The 24,923-nt window shown below is 35.0% G+C and overlaps 1 protein-coding gene across 5 annotated transcripts in view; it reads right to left on the bottom strand.

Moving 5' to 3' along the window:
* Positions 1-564: 564 nt before the first annotated feature.
* Positions 565-24,923, bottom strand: part of BORCS5 (BLOC-1 related complex subunit 5) — a 352,792-nt gene continuing 328,433 nt past the window's right edge. For all 5 annotated transcript variants that reach the window (XM_067091396.1, XM_067091398.1, XM_067091397.1 and 2 more), the window contains 4 exons: positions 23,855-24,044; positions 8,114-8,277; positions 5,621-5,809; positions 565-3,648 (listed from right to left, as the gene is read on the bottom strand). In XM_067091396.1, the coding sequence (XP_066947497.1) occupies positions 3,433-3,648; positions 5,621-5,809; positions 8,114-8,277; positions 23,855-24,029 (744 nt within the window). In that variant the 5' untranslated portion in view covers positions 24,030-24,044 and the 3' untranslated portion in view covers positions 565-3,432. The remainder of the gene's footprint in view (positions 3,649-5,620; positions 5,810-8,113; positions 8,278-23,854; positions 24,045-24,923) is intronic.

A 24,923-nucleotide genomic window follows, 5' to 3' on the forward strand; every position in this document is an offset into this window, starting at 1 on the left:
TCGCCAACATCTTTGTAAGCATCTTGTTTTCATCGCTGCTGCGGAGTTCTCATTCACGGTCGGTATACTAAACAGGTGCTTGAAATCTCGCCATTATCATGCCCATGTGCAAGAGGGTTCTTTCTCTTCTAGAAATTACCTTCACTTTGCTTTTGCTTTCGTTGTTAGTCATTGAAAACCTCCCGTCACCTCTAAATTTCACATCTGCTGTGGTTCCTTCTTTCAGAACAGACAATGATTCCTCATTATCTCAACATGTGTCGGCGATGCACACAGGTGTTGAACACACTGCTTTTCTTCTCTTCCAAATGTCCAGCATTCTGATAATTCTTTTGGTACCTATATATATATTATATATATATATATATATATATATATATATATATATATATATATATATATATATATATATATATATATATATATATATATATATATTATATATAAAATTATATATACATACATACAAACATATATTTACCAACACACACACATACATACATACATATTCAACCTTTCAGTAGTATACTTCCCTGACCGTGTAATGTTAAATAAAATAACGAATCTTTGATCATCTTTTATTAGCACACTGAGGGGAAACCGTGAAGGACAATGACCGATGGTTATTGCTTGTAAATCAACAAATAATGAAAGGGGTGAACCAGAGTACACAGCTACAGGTACTTCTATTACGCAAAGCTTATTGCCTCACTATTACGTCTGCAATTCGATTACGGTTCTGATATGTAATTATAACGTCATACAGGTTAGAGCAATGTAGTCAGAAACGAGTGTAAGAAAATTATCTATTTACCTACATATACATTAACTAAGCAATATACAGGTCTACGTATTATAAGTATATATGCACGCCTATCCAGAAATTTATACACGCGATGACACATGCGCTTACATACACAGCACATGTAAGTGCATGCATCTTTATTTATACAATTCACGTTGCAAACACATTTTCGTATGTATATAAACATTTTTACTTACGGAAACACATGCAGTTTTATATTAATACATACACGGAAGTGGGAACTGATTCCACTAAAGATTTATACCAAATAAAAAAAAAAAGTGACCAAAGATAAAACCAGAAACTGTCTTTTTCACCTTTTGTTCGATCACATAGAACCTCTGAACTCTATGTCTCACTTATAATGGTCTGCCCGTAAGGGTCACCTTTCCCTATCAGTACCTTGTTTTCATGACCCCTACCTACAAACTGATAACCCTATCAAAACCACCGAGGTCTGATTACAAGCTGATCTCTGACATTAACACGTTTCATATTTCAACTCTCTGAACTGATTTAGACACAAAATGTATATCAATTGTTCTGGTATATCTACATTATTTCGTTAATTAACTAAAAGGTGAGATCTTCTCACAAAAAATAATGTACATCACGTCTTAAAGTTTATCTGTGGGTTGTGGTCAGGGGTGCTCACTTAAAAATACTTGTTTGACATCACAAATGTAATTTTTATCCAAACTTACACTGGTTAAGTATGACCTAGTTTGCTTTCTTCGTAGCCACACCATAGCCAGAAAATAAAGATACTGTCAGTCACCGGCGATTGCTAGCCCTCGCTCGGGTATGGTCTCTGCGAATGGGTACTCTAATTACATAATTAATGTGGTCTCCAATTAAATTATTAAGTAGTTTAGCTATACGGCTTGTTGCCAACAGAGCAGTTGCGATTATCCACAAAAGTAATCTTCAATCATGCACACGCAATGGAACTTAAGTCTCTCACGCAATTAAACTGAACAGCCTCATACAGTCATCTGATTGCGATACTCTTCTTGTGACCAATGATTAACGCTATAGCACTCATGTCAAAAACAAGGTGGGGGTGTTTACTTCGATTCCCATGACTAATTACTAACTGTTCAGACGTTTTAATCATTACTGATTGGAATTCCTTTACAATAGAAAAAATAAAAAATTAATTTAATTTCCACACACCACACACACACACGATACTTAAAGTATGTGTAAAAGCAAATACATATAAAACCGAAAACGCTTATATATACAAATATAACTTATATACATATTTATACTTATATGCATCTGTATGAGGAAATATAAACATATTTGTAAGTGACTATACATTTATACAGATACAGGCCCGAACTGAAAAATAGTAATATTAATGTTTTAAAAAGAGTAGAAAAATACTAACAAAACCACGGGGATTAATTTATGGAACGTCCTTTGGAAATACTCGAGAAATACTTACGGTATAATTAAAGACTTCGGCAACTCAAATTTTTGCGTGTCTTCAAAGCTTTAATCGATTACCTATGAACCGTATATTAATAGTGAATGACAAGTTTTCTTAACAGCAAATAAGAGGAATGATAGTTTCATTAATATGACGCTTAAGCAACACCAAGAAATCGAAAACACAAAACAGTTATTAAAGTTCCAAATGTCGAAACACTATGTGTAGGCTATAAAATCTAATTGGTTCGAATTATTCCGACATGATTTTATGGAACCTACCTGGGTCGAATTACCATGGTATAATTTTAGGCTACTATAAATGATCGGGAAAAATTACATTGCATTAATGAAAAGTTAATGTTTTTCACGTACTTTCTTTCCTTGAATAAAGCACAATAACATCTATCTTTCAACAAAAGATGGACAAACAGAAGGAAGTTCGAAATAACATACATGTAAGTCATCTTGTACAACTGCTTCCATTTAAGCATAAATTATGTGAGATATGTTAATCTGATATACATACATACACACACATATATATACAGTATATATATATATATATATATATATATATATATATATATATATATATATATATATATATATATATATAAACACGGGGAGTAGTTAACGTAAGCTTTTCCGAGCGACGCAATAATACTAACGTGGGAAATACTTAAAGGAGTACGATTACACATTTCTGCAACTGTTAATAATTTTGTTCTTCAATTTTTTTTCAATAATTCCTGGTCACATAAATATATCTCTTTTCAGCAGAACTTTCGAAACTAAATTCCTCTGAAAATAAATAAGGTCTTTGACGGTAAAAAGAAAAGTATCTGGGACCACACGATCATGCTACTTTCCTTCACTAATTCCAGCCTGTTATTTGGATAAAAATGAAGTAAATCGCCATCAGGAAAAATTTCCACTTAATGATATGATTTTTGGTGAGAGCAAAATGACATCACCTAGCAGGATGTTGCTAAACACAACTCGGATTAGCCTAAGCGTGAATGCTTAATCGCACAATAAGTCAATCAATCAATTAATATATATATATATATATATATATATATATATATATATATATATATATATATATATAATTTTCCTTCCTTAACATTCAATCAGAGCCGCCGTTCCAATTGACCACGACTATCAGCGGCTCCCTTCAGCAGAACCTATCCAGTCGTCCAGACGAAGGGTTCCAGCCTTTCCTGGATAGGCAAGGAGTCGTTGAGGGTCTCCAGGCTCTCGAGGATGAGGTTGAGGGAGGCGTGGCACCGCGCGAGGGCATGGCTCACCTCTGTCACCTGGCTGAGCTTCTCGGCGTGGCGGGCGAAGCTCTTCTGACGCTCCGTCAGCTGCGATACCAGGCTGCTCATGGTCGCGTCCACCTGGGAGAAGGAAAGACAATGAGAGAAAACGAGGTAGCACCGGTGAAAAATATACAGTTAATTAACACAAGCTTCAACAAGGAGGATGGAATGGAACAAATCTCCCACAGAGAGAGAGACACACACACACACTATATATATATATATATATATATATATATATATATATATATATATATATATATATATATATATATATATATATATATATATATATATATATATATATATATACAGAGAGAGAGAGAGAGAGAGAGAGAGAGAGAGGAGGGGGTAACTTGAGTATAAAATATACTGTATATTAATACAGCTTCAACAAAATTCCTTAAACTTTATATTCTGAAGACATGGACGAGGGTGGAACAGAACTTCTCCTAATGAGAGAGAGAGAGAGAGAGAGAGAGAGAGAGAGAGAGAGAGAGAGAGAGAGAGAGAGAGAGAGAGAGAGAGACCTCTAAAACTTGAGAGCCCTCTATAACTTGAGACTGAAGAATGAATCAGAAAGCACAAATGTGAAGCAAGATCATTGTAAATTAATCCATGAATCATCAGGCAGTACACAAGATATATAATTTCATCTTCTATTATAAATGTCATATCACCTCATGGTAAATAACAAGATAATTAAAAATATGATTAGAGTAGCTGAAATGCATTCGCAGTGTTATTAGAATTTTCGTATTTTTTGAACTTCACTCTTGATTATGAAAACAAAAATGCTTGGAGGTGGGACCAGCTTACTTTGCGCAAAAATGTATCTCGCACCAAGTTTTCTGTATTTAGCAAATAGCAGACAAGGTGAATGATGGAATTTGGGTTATGCGGCGACCTTCATCCAAGACCAATTATCCAAATTATTGTAAGATTCGTCCACAATTCAAGTCCAAACTGGTGGCAAGAATACCTAAGAGCCACTGGCAACGTTGAAAGCTTCTATGTCATAGTAAGGTTTTCGGAGAACAGTTGGCAAGATTAAATTCCATTCTGCAATATTACCTGAAAATCCGTCGGAGACCAACGTGCCAAGTTATTTGGAGAGACTTTTTAAAACTGAATCAAAACCTACTGGAACTGTTATCTGACTTGTTTGTATCAACTCAAAAGCTGATAATCAGATTACTGTAAGCCTCACAATCAGGATCAACTTAAATAACAGGATTAACTCGAGAGTACCCAACAGCTAAGTCTACCACCAAGTTTAAAGCTTGCTAACAACGCTTCTTGAAGCCGTGATATGATAAAATGTTATTCTTATCTTTTATTTTTTCTTTTGCTCAGCTACTAAGAATCAAAAGCGTTGTTGCCAAAAATCCTAAATTCACAAATAACTTATTCTCGAAGGCATAAAATGCTACTAATTGTATAACACAAAAAAGCAGCTTGGTGTGTGGACTCTCACACAGAAAATCGTAGAATATAGAAGTTTAAACAACTATCAAAGAGAGAGAGAGAGAGAGAGAGAGAGAGAGAGAGAGAGAGAGAGAGAGAGAGAGAGAGAGAGAGAGAGAGAGAGAGAGATTTCTGAAAGGTCCTTATATAATAATAATAATAATAATAATAATAATAATAATAATAATAATAATAATAATATAATAGTAAATAAAAAGTGACTGATGTATACAATTTATACATATTTTTATTCCCACTTTCCTTATGATCTTTAACTTCAGCAACTATTTCAGGCCAAACAACATGTAAATCACACGTACCTATATAAGTTTAAACTTTACCATCTATTTCTCAGTAATATTCTTTGGCCACTCGGTTTGCATGACCCCTAAGTAGAATTTATACCCCTTATGGCGAAACTAATAATAATATCAGTTATCCAACGTCTAAACCACCCGGCTCTGTTCCTCCTCAAAATAAAAAGTCCCACCCATTTACCAAGACAACAGCTATGAGGAACAAAATGTGAACGACAATACGAGACTCCCAAAGCATAAGATTTCAGAGAGAGCATCGAACTCACCTCCCTGATCTTCGCCGACAGGTTATCCTGATGGTGAGAAGTGACGTAGGCCATGGCGTGCAGGTGAGCCTGGTATCTCTTGCAGAGGGCAGTCATAGCGCCAGCGTCCAGCCTCTCCAGAACCTCGGGGTCTCTGGCCGAAGGAGCCGTTAAAGCGCCTCGCATGATCGGTAGGAACGTTGGGATGGACTATTCGAAGGAGAGAATATAGCTTTGAAAGGGATATAAACAATCACCGCTAGGTAGGAGGATACTATCCGAAGACACAATGCCATAAATGGTTGGATGGGAGGGTGCTTTCCAAAGGGCATGGATTTAGCTATGAAAGAGGGAATCACATTACCATGAAAAGGAGCCTAAGTTACTATCCAGAAGAGAACTGTTGCTACGAAGTAACAGATGTTTGGATAACAGTATTCTGTTAGGGAGACAGGTTCACGGCTGATTATGAAGATACTATCCAAAAGAAGAGTACATTACTATGAATGGGCAATGGTTTGAATTGGAAGATTGTCCTGAAATCATACATGGCTGTATAGGAAGGGACACTAATGACCAATGTTAACGACCTCTCCTGTCACAGGAACGGAGTCAAGAGAAAGCTTATTTTTCTCATTTGTCACGAAGTATTCATTTCCTTCTTTTTAATAAAACAAAATACAACAGATTAATTTGTATATGGTGAATATCTTCCCATTCGTTCTTTCCTATAAAGGGAAGAATAAATAAAAAGAAACATTTTTCATATGCTGCCGAAGCACTCAAACTTTGTTATTATCTACTCAAACTGTGCAAATCCCTACTTGCTTCCAGTTACTCTAACTATATAAATAATTATTACAAAATACTGTGCAATTGGCATTCGTGCCTAAAGAATACTAAAGACGATAAGAAATTATTATATGTGCTCTTGGGTTCAATATATGTTAGGAAATAGTTTCAAAGTGTTAAAAAAGTACACAAAAATACATACTCATCACAAAGTTCTGGCGCACTAAACAAAACATATACCTGTATCATTCTACAATTAATGTTCTACCATTACGATATTCTACAATTAACGATCCTGACTTCCTCTCTCTTCTAGAGAAAAGTTTTGTTTGTAAGAACTTAATCTAAAATTACCAACACACATTTTTCAACAGTTCTCTATTTTACTGAACTATTACTTAATCCATGAGTACCGAATACTAAAAATTTTTTAAAATTAAAATACGAACAAGGGAGATGGAAAGAAATTATCCCAGTAACATCAACGATGGCATGGGAATCTTGAGAGAGAGAGAGAGAGAGAGAGAGAGAGAGAGAGAGAGAGAGAGAGAGAGAGAGAGAGAGAGAGAGAATTAGTGCACGCTAAGACATTCATACAAAAGTTCCAGTCGCTCATCATATAGAAAAAAGTGCCTTGTCATGTTTCTGTATGCAGATTTCCCGAGCCACCAGTTAACAACTTACAATTTCAAAATTAATTTCCACTAAATTTTTTTCTAAAATGTGTCCTCATTTCTTGATAACAATGATCAACATAGGAAACTGAAACCCTTCCATAAAAAGTATCATTGAAAATACATCTATAAAAACCATCAATTTTGCCCTCCCCAACCAAAGTAAAACCTACCATCACTTCAATGCTTTCGTTTCCAGTTTTCCCTTCATTAAATCCATTCTAGGTCACAGCATTCTTTTGCTCTGCTGATCAATCAAATCCAGACTTTCTACGTGGCTAATCTTAAGAGTAAAAAAAAGATAATGTTCGAAACTCAGGTGATAATGTCATTCATGTGGTTACTGAGAGCAAGACCCGAGGGTTCACTCATGTCATTAAATAATCTAAAAGTGGAATGAATGCAATAGCGCATTCCACAATAGGCAATTTAGTATCAAATTGTGTTCTAATTTTATCATACTCAGTTGGCCGGGAAATACTGAGCTCTGCTTATTATATATGCATGCAATACATTGCAAGCAATTATTGAAGAATTTATACAAGTTTGCTTTGGGAACCATCCAGATTTTGATAATACAAAAAAATTTCAAAATACCTGGTCTAAATTACGGAAAGCCTTGAAGCAGTTCTATGAAGTAATAGCCGCTGCTAAAACTTTATTACCTCAATCTCGTAAAATGTTTATTCCCAGGACAAAGCTGTTGCTGGTACCGGCATAATGTTATCTTTATTACTGTTAATCTACGTCTTCCATTTCTGCTATCCAATAGATTACAATTTATTTCAAGGAAGGGCTTAGGCTTCAACAATGTATATGGTATCAATATTGGATGAAGCCGTTTGCTTTTATATGGAGAGAGAGAGAGAGAGAGAGAGAGAGAGAGAGAGAGAGAGAGAGAGAGAGAGAGAGAGAGAGAGAGAGAGAATGGCTACTAGCTTTTCAAAACAATAATGTCATTCAAGTTCTATCTGAGAGAGAGAGAGAGAGAGAGAGAGAGAGAGAGAGAGAGAGAGAGAGAGAGAGAGAGAGAACATGGCACTCCTACCTGCAGACGAGCAAGTTCCGGGTCGACACCTGTGGAATTGGAGGCGGCTTCCCTCACGACCACTACCTCCTGAGGGCGCTGCTGAATTCGCCGTCGGGACTTCCTGGGGGAGCCACCTCCGCCCCTCAGGCCACGCACTCCGCGGCTGGTGTGCTTGGGGGAATCTGCAGGAGAATGCAGTGATTACTCAAGAGGTGTTGCTCCGTCATTATGAAGGCAATTTCCATAAATGACTTTAAAAAAAATTTTTTTTTTTTAGGAAATTAAGAAAATGATTACTGAAGACAGGATGTTTTTTCTACTGATCGCAAAAATATGCATCTGCACCTAAATCACCATCAACTTATCAACTCATAATTATGCTATATGTAGTGCTGAGGTAAATATGTCAACGAATATATGTGAACCCACATTACATACATATATGCATATATATATATATATATATATATATATATATATATATATATATATATATATATATATAGATTTTTTAAGTCATTTTAAACTACGACCTGGTCCAAAGTTCAGGTGTACTGCACTACATACCACGCTTGTGGCTTGCAATTTTGGTTCTTATATGTTTTTGTTTCGGAAATTTGTGTCATATATTTTTCATATCAGTTTACCTTATAAAAATTTACATTACCCCCTTTGTTCTTTGTTTAGCATTTCTTCTTCTGTATAGAATATCCTTAATTCAGTTGATTTAAATGAATTTCTTTAACATATTTTTCACTGTTCTACTCCACACAACACACACACACACACACACAAACACACCACACACCCACAAACATTATATATATATATATATATATATATATATATATATATATATATATATATATATATATATATATATATATATATATATATATATATATATATATATATAATTATATATACACATACAGACAGTGCCTGACAGAAAAGGTGGAGCGTCAGGTGGAAAATGAGAATTAACTCATAAAGCACTAAAGGAAAAGGTGACGTAAAAACGAAAATTTCATTTGTTTTTTCTGTTTGTATGTCTATCACGGGGTAAGGAATTCATTTTGAGTTATAAGCCTTTCTGGGGTGACATAAAGGCCGTGTGCAAAATTTTGTTTGGGTCTGTCAAGCGGTTCTGATTTCCGTAGCATCCAAACAAATATACAAATATTCACTTTTATTATAATAAAAGATATATACTTGTAAATACACGGTATATATATATATATATATATATATATATATATATATATATATATATATATATATATATATATATATATATAGAGAGAGAGAGAGAGAGAGAGAGAGAGAGAGAGAGAGAGAGAGAGAGAAAATATGGCCACAAATTAAGTTAAATAAAGGCGAGCACGATCATTCGCCGTTACTCTAAGACATTCTCAAGCAATATGAGTTTTATGAGTTTGCTTGAGAATGCATATACTTACGGCTAAATACCCTTTATACTTTATGTGACACTTTAATTCCTCTGTAAGAAGTTATATATCCATACAAACATGCATATATAAATATGTATATATATATATATATATATATATATATATATATATATATATATATATATATAGAGAGAGAGAGAGAGAGAGAGAGAGAGAGAGAGAGAGAGAGAGAGAGAGAAAATGGCCACAAATTAAGTTAAATAAAGGCGAGCACGATCTTTCGTTGTTACTCTAAGACATTCTCAAGCAATATGAGTTTTATGAGTTTGCTTGAGAATGCCTTATAATAAGGCATATACTTACGGCTAAATACCCTTTATACTTTATGTGACACTTTAATTCCTCTGTGAGAAGTTATATATCCATACAAACATGCATATATAAATATGTATATCCTATATATATATATATATATATATATATATATATATATATATATATATATATATATATATATATATATATATATATATATATATATATATATATATATACATACACACTGTATATGTGTCAAAACTGAAAATGCAGCATGTTCACAAACATACATATATACATGTGTGTATTTAAGCAATGAAAATGTTGCATAATTACATTCACAATTAATGCGTAAAAACGCATCCATTAACAATGGACAATTAGTTACTACAGTTTTAAAGCTGTAAACTGTAAATGAACTTTGAGCAAAGTCCTAGCAGTGAACACTGGAAACGAAATACAACGACCAAGGCAATTCTCAGAGACTAGTAATAAACCGGTACTCTTTGTAATGTTCCAACATTTCAACCACAATGACGCAATCCCCTGAGCTGCTTACAAAAGGTAAATTCTACTGTTTTCGGTACTCAGTTGAAGTTGCCGGACTATGCGACGTAATCATAAATGAGCATATACATACGCCTACACATGGGCTTATGAATTAAAAATACCGCTGCTGCATTAGCGAATAAAGGAGTGCTAATCCACAACTTCTGAAGAAGATATGTTCGCATATTTTTCATCAGGACTGTACGTTAACCTAACCTTTTTTTTTACAGACAGATCATTATTACCAATAAAATAGCTTAACCAGACCACTGAACTGATTAGGGCTGGCCCGAGGGCTTACAATGAAGTTGGGTACCGGGTCTTGGCAATAGGCCAAGCACTGGAACTAAGTGATAAATGAAAATGAAACTTTAAAAATAAATATGCAAAAAAGGCACATGCTTCTACACTGGAACACACGCACACATTAAATACAATTACTCACGTTTCCATCTGCGCAGTAAAAAAAAAAAAACTAAGTAATGATAAAAATCAGCGTAAGTTAAGATTTTTAAAATTCGTATTTTTTTATTTATTAAATTCCCCATGGGTTTTTGTATTTTCATAAAATTACTTTTTTTTACAGACAGAACGCACGCTTCTTATTCCATATAGTATGCTGAACAGACCTCCATGTATTTAGACGTAAGCTAGATACACTAACTTACATTTCAAAATAAAAAATATAGCAATGTTTACCACATTTCGAAGGTAAATCTTTGACATTTATAAAAAAGAGCAATGTTTATCACATTTTGAAAGTAAATCTTTGAAATTTATACTAAGAGAAAATATGGATTTCAATCTAATACGTAAATAATGATTTGCTTAAATACCTAAATTCTGAAAAACAATATGACTTTTTTTTTCACGATGTCTATTTTGCAAACAGACATCACTAATAAACCGAAAAATATCCCCATAGAGTTTCCACTTCTCTTTCTCTACGTATGTATGCAAGTGCTATATGCACACACGACGGAAGCTACAGGCTACTAGTAAGTGATTTGATTCCAAACTCTGACATTTTACCCTTCCAAATAATCATTCGGTTTTGAATTACTGCCACCAAAGAGAGTTGGGATGCCGTGTTTACACCCGTTTCTGAGCATTCGAGTGCGATATCAAGATAATTAAAGATCAGGTGAATTTGACTTGATGAAACTTGCTGAAATTTTAAGAGATTGAGAACTTTCTGAGAAAATAGCTCGGAGCTGACTATACGTTGCCTGCAAAACTATTGCACTTAAGACACATATATACTGTAGATTCATACACATACACGCGCGCGCGCACACACACACACACAATATATATATATATATATATATATATATATATATATATATATATATATATATATATATATATATAAAAGGAAAATTTTTACTACTACAGCGACATATATACAGTCTAACTTGAATCACTGAGAGTCTACGTAATGTACGACTGACTTCAGTTCGAATGCCTCAGGTCACAGAACTACATCTGTTTCCTTGTTCTTTCTGTCACCGTCTTCCTTTTTTTGTCATAAATCACCATCCTTTAATACTTTTCCTTTCTAGCCGCGCTTGACCAGACGATGTTAACATAAATAGAGTCTAGCACGACTCATCGCCGGCCCAACTCATAGCCTCAACGAACTTACGCTAAAAATCGAAATTCACTCAAAGACACCTTTATTTACAACGCAGTAAATAACACGAAAATAATTTCCCACTTACTACCCAGTTACCCACAAATGACCCAATTACCAACTCAACTATGTGTCAACTTAAACGATGACTTTAGTCATTAATAACCTTTCGATGCTGGCAACTTCAGTTTGAAATGATTCCAAAAAGCCCTTTACAACGGAGGGAGTATTAAGTCAGCGAGGCAAAGAGAAGCTTTCACATAATGGATATTTATTAATTTTTTGATAAATTTAGTAAAACCGACAGTGATTTGATGTTTTGGCGATGTGAACATCTCAGCACATGTAAAGCAAGAATCCACACAAGATTTGGAAACAGTGAAATTCATAAATACTCACACCCCATGACTCTTCACCAATAAGAGTAGAGCTGGCAAAGACGATTACTACAAAAATTAAAACACGAGCTGAAGAGACAATGGAAAACCCAAGTGTAGTAAGGAATGAATTTTGGCTAATGTTTCCCAAGCGGTACAGGGGTTGCATCCGAAGAAAACTATTCGACGGAACTGGAATGAATTGAGCGTCTCTCCGCCAGACCCAATTGACCTTCATCAGTTAGCAATCCCTGATGAATATGCGACCTACGAAACAGAGCCAAACCAGAAAGAAGATTTTTTATTAGCACCATTTGGTTTCATCAGAAGTTTGGTATGTAGATGGAACCTTTAAGATAGCTTCAAAATTATTTTCTCAGGTGTATATTGTACTGGCCCAAAAAGTAGGTGTCATCCCATGCAGTACTTGATGCTTTTTTACCTAACAAACAGAAAGCTGCATATTCAGGGTTATTTGAAATAACAAAAGAAATTGAATCCACCATGCACCTGAGATCGATTGTATGAGATTTTGAACTCGCGGCATTTAGCGCAATCAAAGAAATATTTCTAAACGTAGAATTAAAAGGTTGCCTCTTTCACCCAAGTCAAAATATGCAGAGGCGCACTGCGGCTTCGAGTCTAAGTTCTCGTTATAATAACGACAACAATTTTTCGTTAAAAGTAAAGATGATATTGTCTCTTGAATTTGTATCTGTTGAACATATAGATAGCTTTGTGGATGCTTTAGCTGACGAATTATCTACAGAACACATGCCAATTCTGAATTGGCTCGAAGACAATTATATACGTCGGTTAAATATATTTTATAATTACTAATATTCCTGCCAGTACTATTAATAAATAAAAGTGTTTTTCACTTGCATTGAATTTTTCTTTTCTTTCACATTTTTATTTTTTGTGCTCTTTCTTTTTTATTTATTTTTTTTTTTTAAGTTCGGATTTTTAGCGTTAGTCGAGGCGATGAGTTTGCCGGCGATATAGTTGGGCCGGCGATGAGTTGTCCCATTTCGCATAAATATTTCCATTTTTTAAATCATATACAATTTTACGAAGGTATGTAAGGTGTGAAAGTATTTATAAAACATGTATGAAGTGAAAGTTTCTTCAAAACTTCTTATAATCTCTCTTAGTCAAACTGTTTGCTTCCACTACCGATGACCATAGCCACTGCCACGATATGAAACACTTACGAATCAAGCAATCACAATATTCCTATAATGCTCTCTTAGCGTACCTCAGGGGAAGTTCAGGGCTACGAATTTTGGGTCAAACTAGGAATCTAGCAAGGAATGCCAAATCTTGTGCATGCAGTGACATGCAAAGACACCTTTCGCCAATTTTGTTATTAGTTTCCTTTTAACCATTCTATAATTCTGAGAACACAATCACTTTCCCATACTACTATTTCCTGCTTACAAACGATCTAAAATAATGCAAGAAGTGCAATGTTTGCAAGAAACTTGAGATTGTTTTGGAAATCCTTATTTTCCTTGCCTCCAGAATTTTCTTCATGTTTTTTAAAAACTTCCTATTTTCCAAGTTTCCAGAATTTTGGAAATCAATACTTTTTCTGACTCCCACTCTTTTAAAAGTCTCTAACTTCCATGTTCCGTAATTTTTTTTTTAATAGCCCATATTTTCACTGACTCCAGAATTTTAGGAAAGTTCCTATTCAGTGACTCCAAAATATTTGTAAATCTCAGCATGTCTCCGGAATTTTTTGGACGTCCCAATATAATACTTGGGAAGTACCTACTTACCATGCATACAGCAATTTTGTTGGCCTCTATTACAAGCCTACACAATATTTGGAAGTCCTTTTCCAGAATTTTCTAACTGGCCTACTTTGCATGTCTCCAAAAGTCCTTGCTTTCCACGTCTCCTGAATTTTAGAGGCGGCCTTCCCTCCTTGTCTCCATAATTTCTGAAGGTCCCTACTTTCCACGTCTTCAGAATCAGAAGATTATGGAGCTATATCCTTTCCATATTTCCCTCCCGAACTACGGTGAGGCAAGTCAAGTCCTAGTTTAAAACAGTAAAAAATGATCATAGTTTTTATCTTTCTTGGGCTCATATGCTCTTAGTTAACATTTTTCCATTGCTTAATAAACACACATGGATAGAAAACCATCATTCTTTCATTAGCACCTCCTTAATTGCATTCTTTGTTTTTCTCTTCCTAGCAACCCCGCTGATTGCAATGCATTCTTCTTTCTCTCCTACTAGCACCTCCCGAATTTAATTCTTTATTTCTCCCTCATGACCATAAACTTAAGCATAAACATTTCGTGCAGGAAAATAGAGAAATATAAATATACAAAAAATGACACGGGAAAAGTCAATACTTCATTGTCACTCACGAGAAAGGCGACTTAACCTTGCAACGCGTTAGATACGTCTTATAGTCATGGTCACGTGACAATGTTCGAATTTGGTAACTTTCTTGATGCAAAAAGGTAAACGAATTCAAATGCAGAGCAGCCAAATATAAACGAAAAGGAAGAAAACAAACTTTATTTTTATCTTCTCAAAATACTTCTCGTATTGGTGCTTCACAGGAGACTGCTAAGGCTTTTGCAGTATATATACTTCAAAAAGCACTGGCAGAGTTAAAGAGAACCACTAATTTTGCCTTCCTAATCTCATAGCAAAGGTCGAGAAAGACAAATGGACAAACAGATGGGGATATAATGAGCCTAGCCTTCCCTAATTTTAACATTTATTCATGAATAATGAGGGGCACGACATTTGAACTTGTAATGATATTGATCAGCGCCATGCACCTTGTCTTGTTTGTACTTTATACATGTATACTGACACAAACACACATACATATATATATATAATTATATATATATACATATATATAATACATACATACATATATATAATATTTATATCACGCCTTTTTCCCTCAGCGGTGATTTGGGAATGAAACGACTAGCCTAATGCCCTTCTTTACCATAACTGCAATCGGGCACAGTTGGCCAACTACCAAGTGTACAATTCAATACATATATCAACAGGGATGAATTAAGTTTAAATGGCCTCGCAGACTTTACAATGCTTTTCCCACAGCCTAAAACCGTCCTTAAGATTAACAGTCTTTCTAAATACAAGACGAACTTGAATATCCAAGCTTCTACATTTCAAAAGTTTTCGGGAAAAGTGGATACTATTTTCATTACATCACAACTCACAACTGCACATCACATCACCGATATAGCAGCTCAGCACAGAGAGAGAGAGAGAGAGAGAGAGAGAGAGGCTAACCCGTAATACAAATATGTGTAAAAAAGAAAAAAATAGCCCTGTATGAGAGAGAGAGAGAGAGAGAGAGAGAGAGAGAGAGAGAGAGAGAGAGAGAGAGAGAGAGAGCTGTGTAATGTGACAGAGGGGCAAATAACACAGCTGTAATATGTTTGTAGGTGTTATGTGTGTTATGTCAGGAAAGAGAGACAGAGGAGAAAAAAAGCAACAGAGCATTAAGTAAATACAGGCTGAAAAATATAAATAAAAGCCAGGTTGTTACTTGTGCATAAAAGAGAGAGAGAGAGAGAGAGAGAGAGAGAGAGAGAGAGAGAGAGAGAGAGAGAGAGAGAGAGAGAAATAATGTTGGAAAACCCCAGCACAAAACCACTCCTTCGCTCCTGACGCAGGCTGCAGAGGACGGCGGCAGCCTCCGACAAATCTTTGCCAACTTTCTTGAGAATGAGGAGACCACCTCAATCCCATTACTCCTCTCCCACCCCTCTATAAAAATTCACCCTCCATCCCCCACCCACCGTCGGGCCACCGCTCTCCTCTTCTTTCCCCTCCTTCTTTCTTTCCTTTTCTTCTTCTTCTTCTTCTCCTAAACTCGAAGCTGGCGTTCGCAAACAATCCATCTCCTTCATAAATGGCTGATGGCACGACCTATCACTTCGTATTACGAATTCCATTTTTCTTATTACCTCTACAGGTGGCCAGTCGAGAAGCGCCCTTGACATCCGATGACGCATTGGTGAGGTTATTGCTGTCGTTATTGCGTAATTCACACACACATACACACACACACACACCACAGTTCGACAGAGAAGGAAGTTTGAAATTTAAATATGCAAAATGTACTGAATATTTCCTTCATTCTGTTGTGTGTGTGTGTGTGTGTGAGAGAGAGAGAGAGAGAGAGAGAGAGAGAGAGAGAGAGAGGCAAAAATTGGAAGCAACTCCAAGAATACCGGTAAAAGCCTTTCTACCATCGTTTCAAACTTCCTTGTTCTTTCCTCCATCGGAGGACGCCAAATAACATTCTTTTCTACCGAAACCCCCATTCTCTTCCTCCCCCTTTCTTCTAAAGGGGAGACTCCCTAATCTTCTCCTCCTCCTCCTCCTGTGCCACTTAATCTCTCTCTCTCTCTCTCTCTCTCTCTCTCTCTCTCTCTCTCTCTCTCTCTCTCTCTCTCTCTCTCTCGTGTCCTCGTCTGTTGTATTCTTGGATTGCTGGTATGCAGTTTCTGACGTCACTATAACAGTCTCTCTTAATCACCCAGCAAGTATTTCGGACTGAACCCCCTCCACGAAACGTCCATGTGCACCCGATTTCTCCTCGTCTTTCTCTACAATAAATCTTGCGGTGAAAATTGAAAGTTTGTGAAATTTGAAAGTTTGTGAAAATGCTCCGACTTTGCTAGAATGTTGTTTCGCTAAACACTCACACGCCAATACAAAATCAAAACATGCTCATCTACACCGATATTTTTTAACACAAAGGCCTTTTATATTTTGAGCAGGATATCAGGGGTTCTTAGTATTACAAGACAATAATTACAGTATACAGGAATATATATATATATATGTATGTATATATATATATATATATATATATATATATATATATATATATATATATATATATATATATATATATATATATATATATATATATATATATGTGTGTGTGTGTGTGTGTGTGCGTGTACACACACACACACATATATATATATATATATATATATATATATATATATATATATATATATATATATATATATATATATATATATATATATATATATATATATATATAAAGGAAAGATTAGAATGTAGAGTTTAGACCAAAGGCTAAGCGCTGGGATCTATGAGGTTACTCAGCGGTGAAACGGAAATTGACAGTAAAAAAGATCTGGAAGGTGTAACAGAAGGATGACCTCGCAGCTGCACTATTAAAGAATTGTTAAGAGTGGGCGGAAAGTAAGAAGGAAGAAAGAGAATATGAACGTAGGTACAGTTAAAGGAATGAAAGGGGTTGCAGCTAGGGGCCGTAGGGACGCTGCAAAGAACCTTAAGTGTGAGTGTTTATAAATATAATTTATATATATATATATATATATATATATATATATATATATATATATATATATATATATATATATATATATATATATATATATTGCCTACATATGTATGTTTGTGCAAGGACTTTTTCTGAAACCGGTGCGTCTAACCAGTAACAAATTTGTTAGCATTTGCAATTTTTGACGGGGAGAGGTGGATCCGTTACACTTTGCGAGGTCGTCGCCTTCAAAGTAAATATTTCAATGCAAGGTCTTTCCGACTAGAAACTGTGAATCTTTGACATCGGGAGGACAACGACCGTAGACTTCACAACCTTACAAGACGTACAATTTTTAATATACACATACACACACATATATACTGTATTTATACACCTGTATGTCAGTCAATCATTTCCTGTGGCACCCACGGGGATGGATAGGGCCTCGGAAAAAAAATATATATATACAGTATATATACTATATACATATATATATATACGTACATACATACATACTGTATAATGTTAATACGTGAGGGCAAGAATTCTTGTGTGTAAGACATTTGTAAAACTGCTGGAGAAATAAATTCAAACAAGCATATAAGTAATTTATCAGCTACAAAACTCATTTCCTTTCAAAAGGCGAGAGAGCACCAATCAATAAATATCCCCTTCATGTGACTGTATCATTAGACTTATTTTCTCACCCCCACCAAACAGCAGAATGATTACCTTTACTGCACTTTGCTTCTCAAAATGAAAAATTCATCTCATATCTTTCATCATCCATGATTAATAAACACAAAAATAAATAAATAAATAAATAAATAAAACTTGGCATTTCTTATCAAGTTGTTGAAAAAGGCTTCATCTTTGCACATCATTTTTACGAGCCACATTTCTCAAATTCTCTTGACATGTTTACACCACTAGGATAAGATTCCAATATCTTTACGCAAATGCCTTTCCCTTTACCCCAATCAGTGGTTGGAAATGGAATATAAAAATTAGGCTAAAGGCCAAGCGCTGGGACCTATGAGGTCACTCAGCGCTGAAAGGGAAACTGAGAGTAAAGGGGTTTTAAAAAAGTGTAACAGGAGGAAAACTTGTAATTGCCCTATGTATCACTTGTTGGGAGAAGGTAGAACTTAAGATGGAAGAACGAGAATAAGAACGGAGGTACAGTAAAAGGAATGAATGGAGATGCAGCTAGGGGCCTAAGGAACGCTGCAAAGAACCGCAACGACGGCATTACTCCCTAAGGGGCCAATCAATGGTTACTCGTCTTTCTGCCGAGGTTTCGCGCACACATTAAAAAGGCCAATTACTTAAAAACTAAAGCTTCCCTTTTAATGAACAAGACACTTTCGTTCCCAAATGCAAACTTCCACTGACAAATAAACCACGCATTCTTACCACAAACACAGACCGTTCTTATACAATTTATTTCGCTATGCGTATGTGCACAGGCGCGCCCACTAGCGTTCGTGCGTTTTTTGTGGGTGCGCGAGCACGTGCATGACAGTTCATGGGTGCATGAATTTGTCTCAAAATGGGCAACCTTCATCAACCAGTTACTCATAACGCCACTGCACATGCTTTCATACTTTTCTTCAGCTTTCTAAAACACTCAATCACGTCGTCTGCAGCTTGTCCACTCTCCTTTCAAAATATTACTCACAACATGCACACACAATCACGGTTCTAAAAAGATGTGGGCCTTTACTACCTACCGCTCAACTTTTTCATACTTCTTCCCTTTTACTCTTTGTTACTCTTAATATGATAAAATTCACTTTTCTGGTCCAACCTTCTCAGCAAACAATAATCTCTTCACCTAGACAAAATTTGCTATTCTATACCTATGCAAAATTTGCTATTCTGATATGCTATACTTCTCTTACTCAGCTATTTTTCAAGAAAAAACTGCTATATTAAATTTGATTAATATATGCAAGTTTTGTGAGTAACCATCAGCCAATTTTTGTTATTGCTACAGCAGTTAATCCCTTCTAATCCATATATGTACGACAACTGTCCATCATTTACTGCACACTATAACGTGTATCTTTATTAATTTCAACTTCTAAAGACATTCTTACCTTTCGAACTAATACAACAAGATTTACATATTTGCAATGATATCGTAAGTACATTCTCCATTACCGGTATCCAGCACCTCGTTTAAAATATTCAGTTCGTATCCTTTACATACAACGTTGCCTTTTTATATTTGTTTGATTTTGTTATTCTGCTTCTTCTGATGTTTAGCTACCACCGTTTGGCCCATCAAGTACTTCACAAACACCTTAATGTATATGGTGAGATTTTTACTGGATTTATTTATATTTTTCTATTTATTTCCTATACTCTAATTTAGATTTGTCTAGTACTTTAATCCTTTCTTAAAACTGTCATTTTAACATCAATTTTTCATTTCAACACAGCACTTATTTTATCATCTCACTATTGACTTTTTCTACACATCCACTACGAGCAATATGTTTGACCCCTAATGATACAATCAACGATCTCCATCTATGGTTACAGCATATTTTAGATAGACAGCATTATCAAACTTTATAATTTTGTGGTGAAGTGATGCACGTGCTAACTTTTTTCACATTCAAAACCACATCCTGAAATTTTGTTTAACACTCTTTAACCAATACTCTAATTGCGTCAATTCCCATTAAAACAATTCAACTATTCCCGTAACTCATCTCACATCCATTTATCCTACATATCCTTTTTAACAAGAAGACTCTTCAATTATTAACTTTTCCTAAATATCCTTTTCAACAAAAAGACTCTTCAATAATTAACTTTTCCTAAATATCCTTTTTAACAAGAAGACTCTTCAATCATTAACTTTTCCTAAATATCCTTTTCAACAAAAAGACTCTTTCCTAAATATACTTTTTAACAAAAACTCTTCGATCATTAACTTTTCCTAAATATCCTTTTTAACAAGAAGACTCTTCAATCATTAACTTTCCTAAATATATTTTTTAACAAAAAGACTCTTCGATCATTAACTTTTCCTAAATATACTTTTCAACAAAAAGACTCTTCAATCATTAACCTTTCCTAAATATCCTTTTTAACAAGAAGACTCTTCAATCATTAACTTTTCCTAAATATCCTTTTTAACAAGAAGAATCTTCAGTCATTAACTTTTCTTAAATATCCTTTTTAACAAGAAGACTCTTCAATCATTAACTTTTCTTAAATATCCTTTTTAACAAGAAGACTCTTCAATCATTAACTTTTCTTAAATATCCTTTTTAACAAAAAGACTCTTCAATCATTAATTTTCCTTAAAAAAATTTTCAACAAGAAGACTCTTCAGTCATCAACTTTCCAAAATATACTTTTCAACAACAAGACTCTTCAATCATTAACTTTTCCTAAATATCCTTTTAAACTAAAAGATTTTTCAATCATTAACTTTAGAAATTTATTGCAACTGAAATTCAAGGCCACTGAATTGTATAGTCATCCGTCTTTGTTTACTGGTCGTTAACTCTAAGGCAATGTTAAATACACATCCCGTAAATTCAAATCCCTTCAGTAACTTCTGCTTTTGCATTCACATCTCCAATACAACTACCTTAAATATAATCATCACTAACTGACAAACATGGCACGTTTCTATTATAATTCTCTTTTGACTGAAAGTGTACAGCACAAATTTTGCAACCAACTATAATGGCAAAAAATAACATGTAACTCCATTTGCTATAGAATACTCACATACCTAGCCTTGGGTGTTGCGAATGTATTTCTTTTTGCATTACCAGGATGAGGAAGGTAATTATCCTCTCTCCATAGTATTCAAGAAAGGATACGGTTTGTTGTGAAAGTTGTGTTCGCCTCAAGATATAATTCCTTTTTACTGTCAGTGCCTTCCAAGTTGTAATTTTTTTTATATATGTAAGACGTGGGAATATTAGTTGGGAAGTACAAAATACATAAATGAATAGCACACATATTATAAAATATTGCATTTCCGACGCTAATTACCAAAAATGTAAAGCCATTTTCGACTATCTTTCCTAACCAAGACCTTCCGCCTTAACTGAAATGTTAGCCTAATATTTAACTTAAAAAACAAAATGCGGAATGTGCTAACAAACAAACACAGTTATCCCTCCTCGATAAAAAGAAGAAGAAAAAAAAGACAGCATGAGGGAGAAAACTAACGTAAAATCCAATTCTAAAGAAAAGACAAAGTACTCTTTATCGCAATTTACAGACGCATAAAATAAAAGATCTCATCCGTATTTACAAGAAACACAACCAAGGCCAATTTTTGGCCCCTTTCCCAAAGGGAGGCCCAGCCACAGAGGAATCATAAATAACGAGTTTTTCCAATTCTTTCTCGAAATGCAGCGAGTGACTCCTTAGACTTGTAACTGGCAGTTCGTATTACACTGAATTTCAAACATTTCATTTCTTATCATAACTAATGACTTTCTCTCCTGAATTTCACGTCCCTTATTTCTGTCAGTACCATAATTAAGAGAATTGTCTTTCCATCATTGTTTTGGAAGCTCCCTGGGGAAATATTTATTGTACGCAGCTGAGATGCGAAGCAGATACGTCAATGGAAGACCAGGGAAAGGGAAGGAGAATAGTGTGAATAAAAGCATAACCAAACCCATGTAAATATGTACAATAACAGCAAGTAACCTTCACAAAGGAAAATGCACTCTAAATATTCTTTGAAAAGTCTGAACCCATTCAGACAATGCATCAGTAAATAAAAGGGTAAGCCACAGGACATTCACAGCTACTGTCAGCCATTAAATCCCATTAATTAATCGTCCTATATACCTGAGGTCACAAAGACACTCTGTTTATGATAAGTGGTGTCCTGTAATGCCACCACACAGACCCGTTTTATATGACACCACCAACCTCCTATTACACGGCGCAATATAATTTTAAAAGTTTACATCCCGACCCCACTGACCCTGCTCAACTATGGAGAACGGGATTCACATTAGTCTTCAATTACCTGTACAAAAAGACCTGACCTTTTAATTGATTAAAATGACGATGTTCTCAAACAATAAGCATTCTGACCTCAGAGACACCACCCCCTTCCTGAAGAGGGTAGGGTGAAATGATATTTTTCGTAAACGTTCATTGGGACCTTTCGCTTGTTATAGTTTATGACTCTTTTTCCAAATTTTCTATTCTGAGCAGAAATGGTAACCCACTGACAATGAACTTTTAAAGGATGAACTGATCATTTTAATATGCACATATGACACCGTTTCGGGGACAAAAGATGTAGCTATGCAACAGGTGTGCACCATGATGGCATTGCAACAATGGTACTCTGTTATGGTCCGGAAGTAGATGCTGACTTGCAGGTATAACAACAAGTGAGCTAAATATGCATTGTGTAACATAAAACCTATTTATGCTTTCTATGGCAACCAGGCAGATCTAATTTCAAAACATCTTATACTTTTAATGAATAATCCCAACTGAGCGCACCCCTTTACTTTGCGACATATATTTCACAAAGAATGAAGTTACAAACAACATGCCTAAAATAACAGACAAATAAAAAAAAATTACTTAGGATACAACAAAACCGCAGTTTTTCTCAGACATCGATTAATACATCAACAATCTTAAAATTAACGATAAAGTAACAAGACACTTTTTACTGCGCGTAATACAAATAAAAATCTAACCTCACTCAAACATTTTGGTTACGCTATTATTTCACGATTATCTTTATCATGGGTCATTAGAATTAAAAAAAAAAATGTTAATAAATCGGGCATATCTTCCAGCTCCACTTAAGTCTTCAAACAGAAATACTAACTGTTAAGATATCAGTCCTTATCTTAGTATTCTTTCTACGACTCATGACGAATTATCAAACGGCAGATGGAAGAAAACTCGGCATACATTATTTATAAGCGAGAAAAACCACAGAAAATTTATAAAATTTACAAAGCAAATCAATACCATACCTACACACAGCGAAGGAACATTAGGCACTCTCCTTTATAAGTAAGAATCACCGGATTATAAAAAAAAAAAAAAAAAAAAAAAAACAACAACAACGAAGAGGGAGAGAAATCCTCTGGACCCACTTACCGCCTATGGGCCGATTGACAGTATAGGAGATATAAGGAAGATCGGCGTCCGAACAAATGGATGGGCGTGGCGATGTTGACGTAGGGCGGGCGTCGGGACCCCGTCCCTCCATACTGTCCATCCGACCGCCCACGCCCACCACGCCCCCGGCGTCTCGGCTTTGTTCTCCACCCATCTCTCACCGTTTTATCTGGAATGGAAAATAATTGGAACGTTTACTCTTACAGGCTGAAACTATTACACTCTATGAAATATGGTTAAATGGGATAAATATGTGACTTATCACTGTCATTACAATGAAGTCAGGCTGAAACCAGACTGAAACAAAACACTGTCATTACAATGAAGTAGGGCTGAAACAAAATAGTCATTCCAACGAAGTTAGGCAGAAACAAAATACTGTCAATGAAGGCTGAACCAAAATACTGTCATTACAATTAAACAAGGCTGAAACAAAATACTGCCTTTACAATGAAGTAAGGCAGAAACAAAATACTGCTATTAAAATGAAGGCTGAAAAAATAGTCATTACAATGAAGTAAGGTAGAAACAAAATACTGTTGTTACAATAAAGGCAGAAACAAAATACTGTTGTTACAATAAAGGCAGAAACAAAATACTGTTGTTACAATGAAGTAAGGCTGAAACATAATAATGTCATTACAATGAAGTTAGGCAGAAATAAAATACTGTTGTTACAATGACGTAAGGCTGAAACAAAATAATGTCATTACAATGAAGTCAGGCACAAACAAAATACTGTCGTTACAATGAAGTAAGGCAGAAACAAAATACTGCCGTTACAATGAAGTAAGGCAGAAACAAAATACTGTCGTTACAATGAAGTAAGGAAGAAACAAAATACTGTCGTTACAATGAAGTAAGGCAGACACAAAATAATGTCATTATAATGAATTAAGGCTGAAACAAAATACGGTCGTTACAACCAAACAAGACTGAAACATAATACTGGTCTTACAGTAAAGGGTGAAATAAAATACCGTTGTTACATCGCAGTAAGGCTGAAATAAATGCTGCTGTTACAACGAAGGCTGAAATAAAATAATTT

The sequence above is a fragment of the Macrobrachium rosenbergii genome, chromosome 48 (assembly GCF_040412425.1).
Source record: "Macrobrachium rosenbergii isolate ZJJX-2024 chromosome 48, ASM4041242v1, whole genome shotgun sequence".
NCBI classification, from domain to species: domain Eukaryota; kingdom Metazoa; phylum Arthropoda; class Malacostraca; order Decapoda; family Palaemonidae; genus Macrobrachium; species Macrobrachium rosenbergii.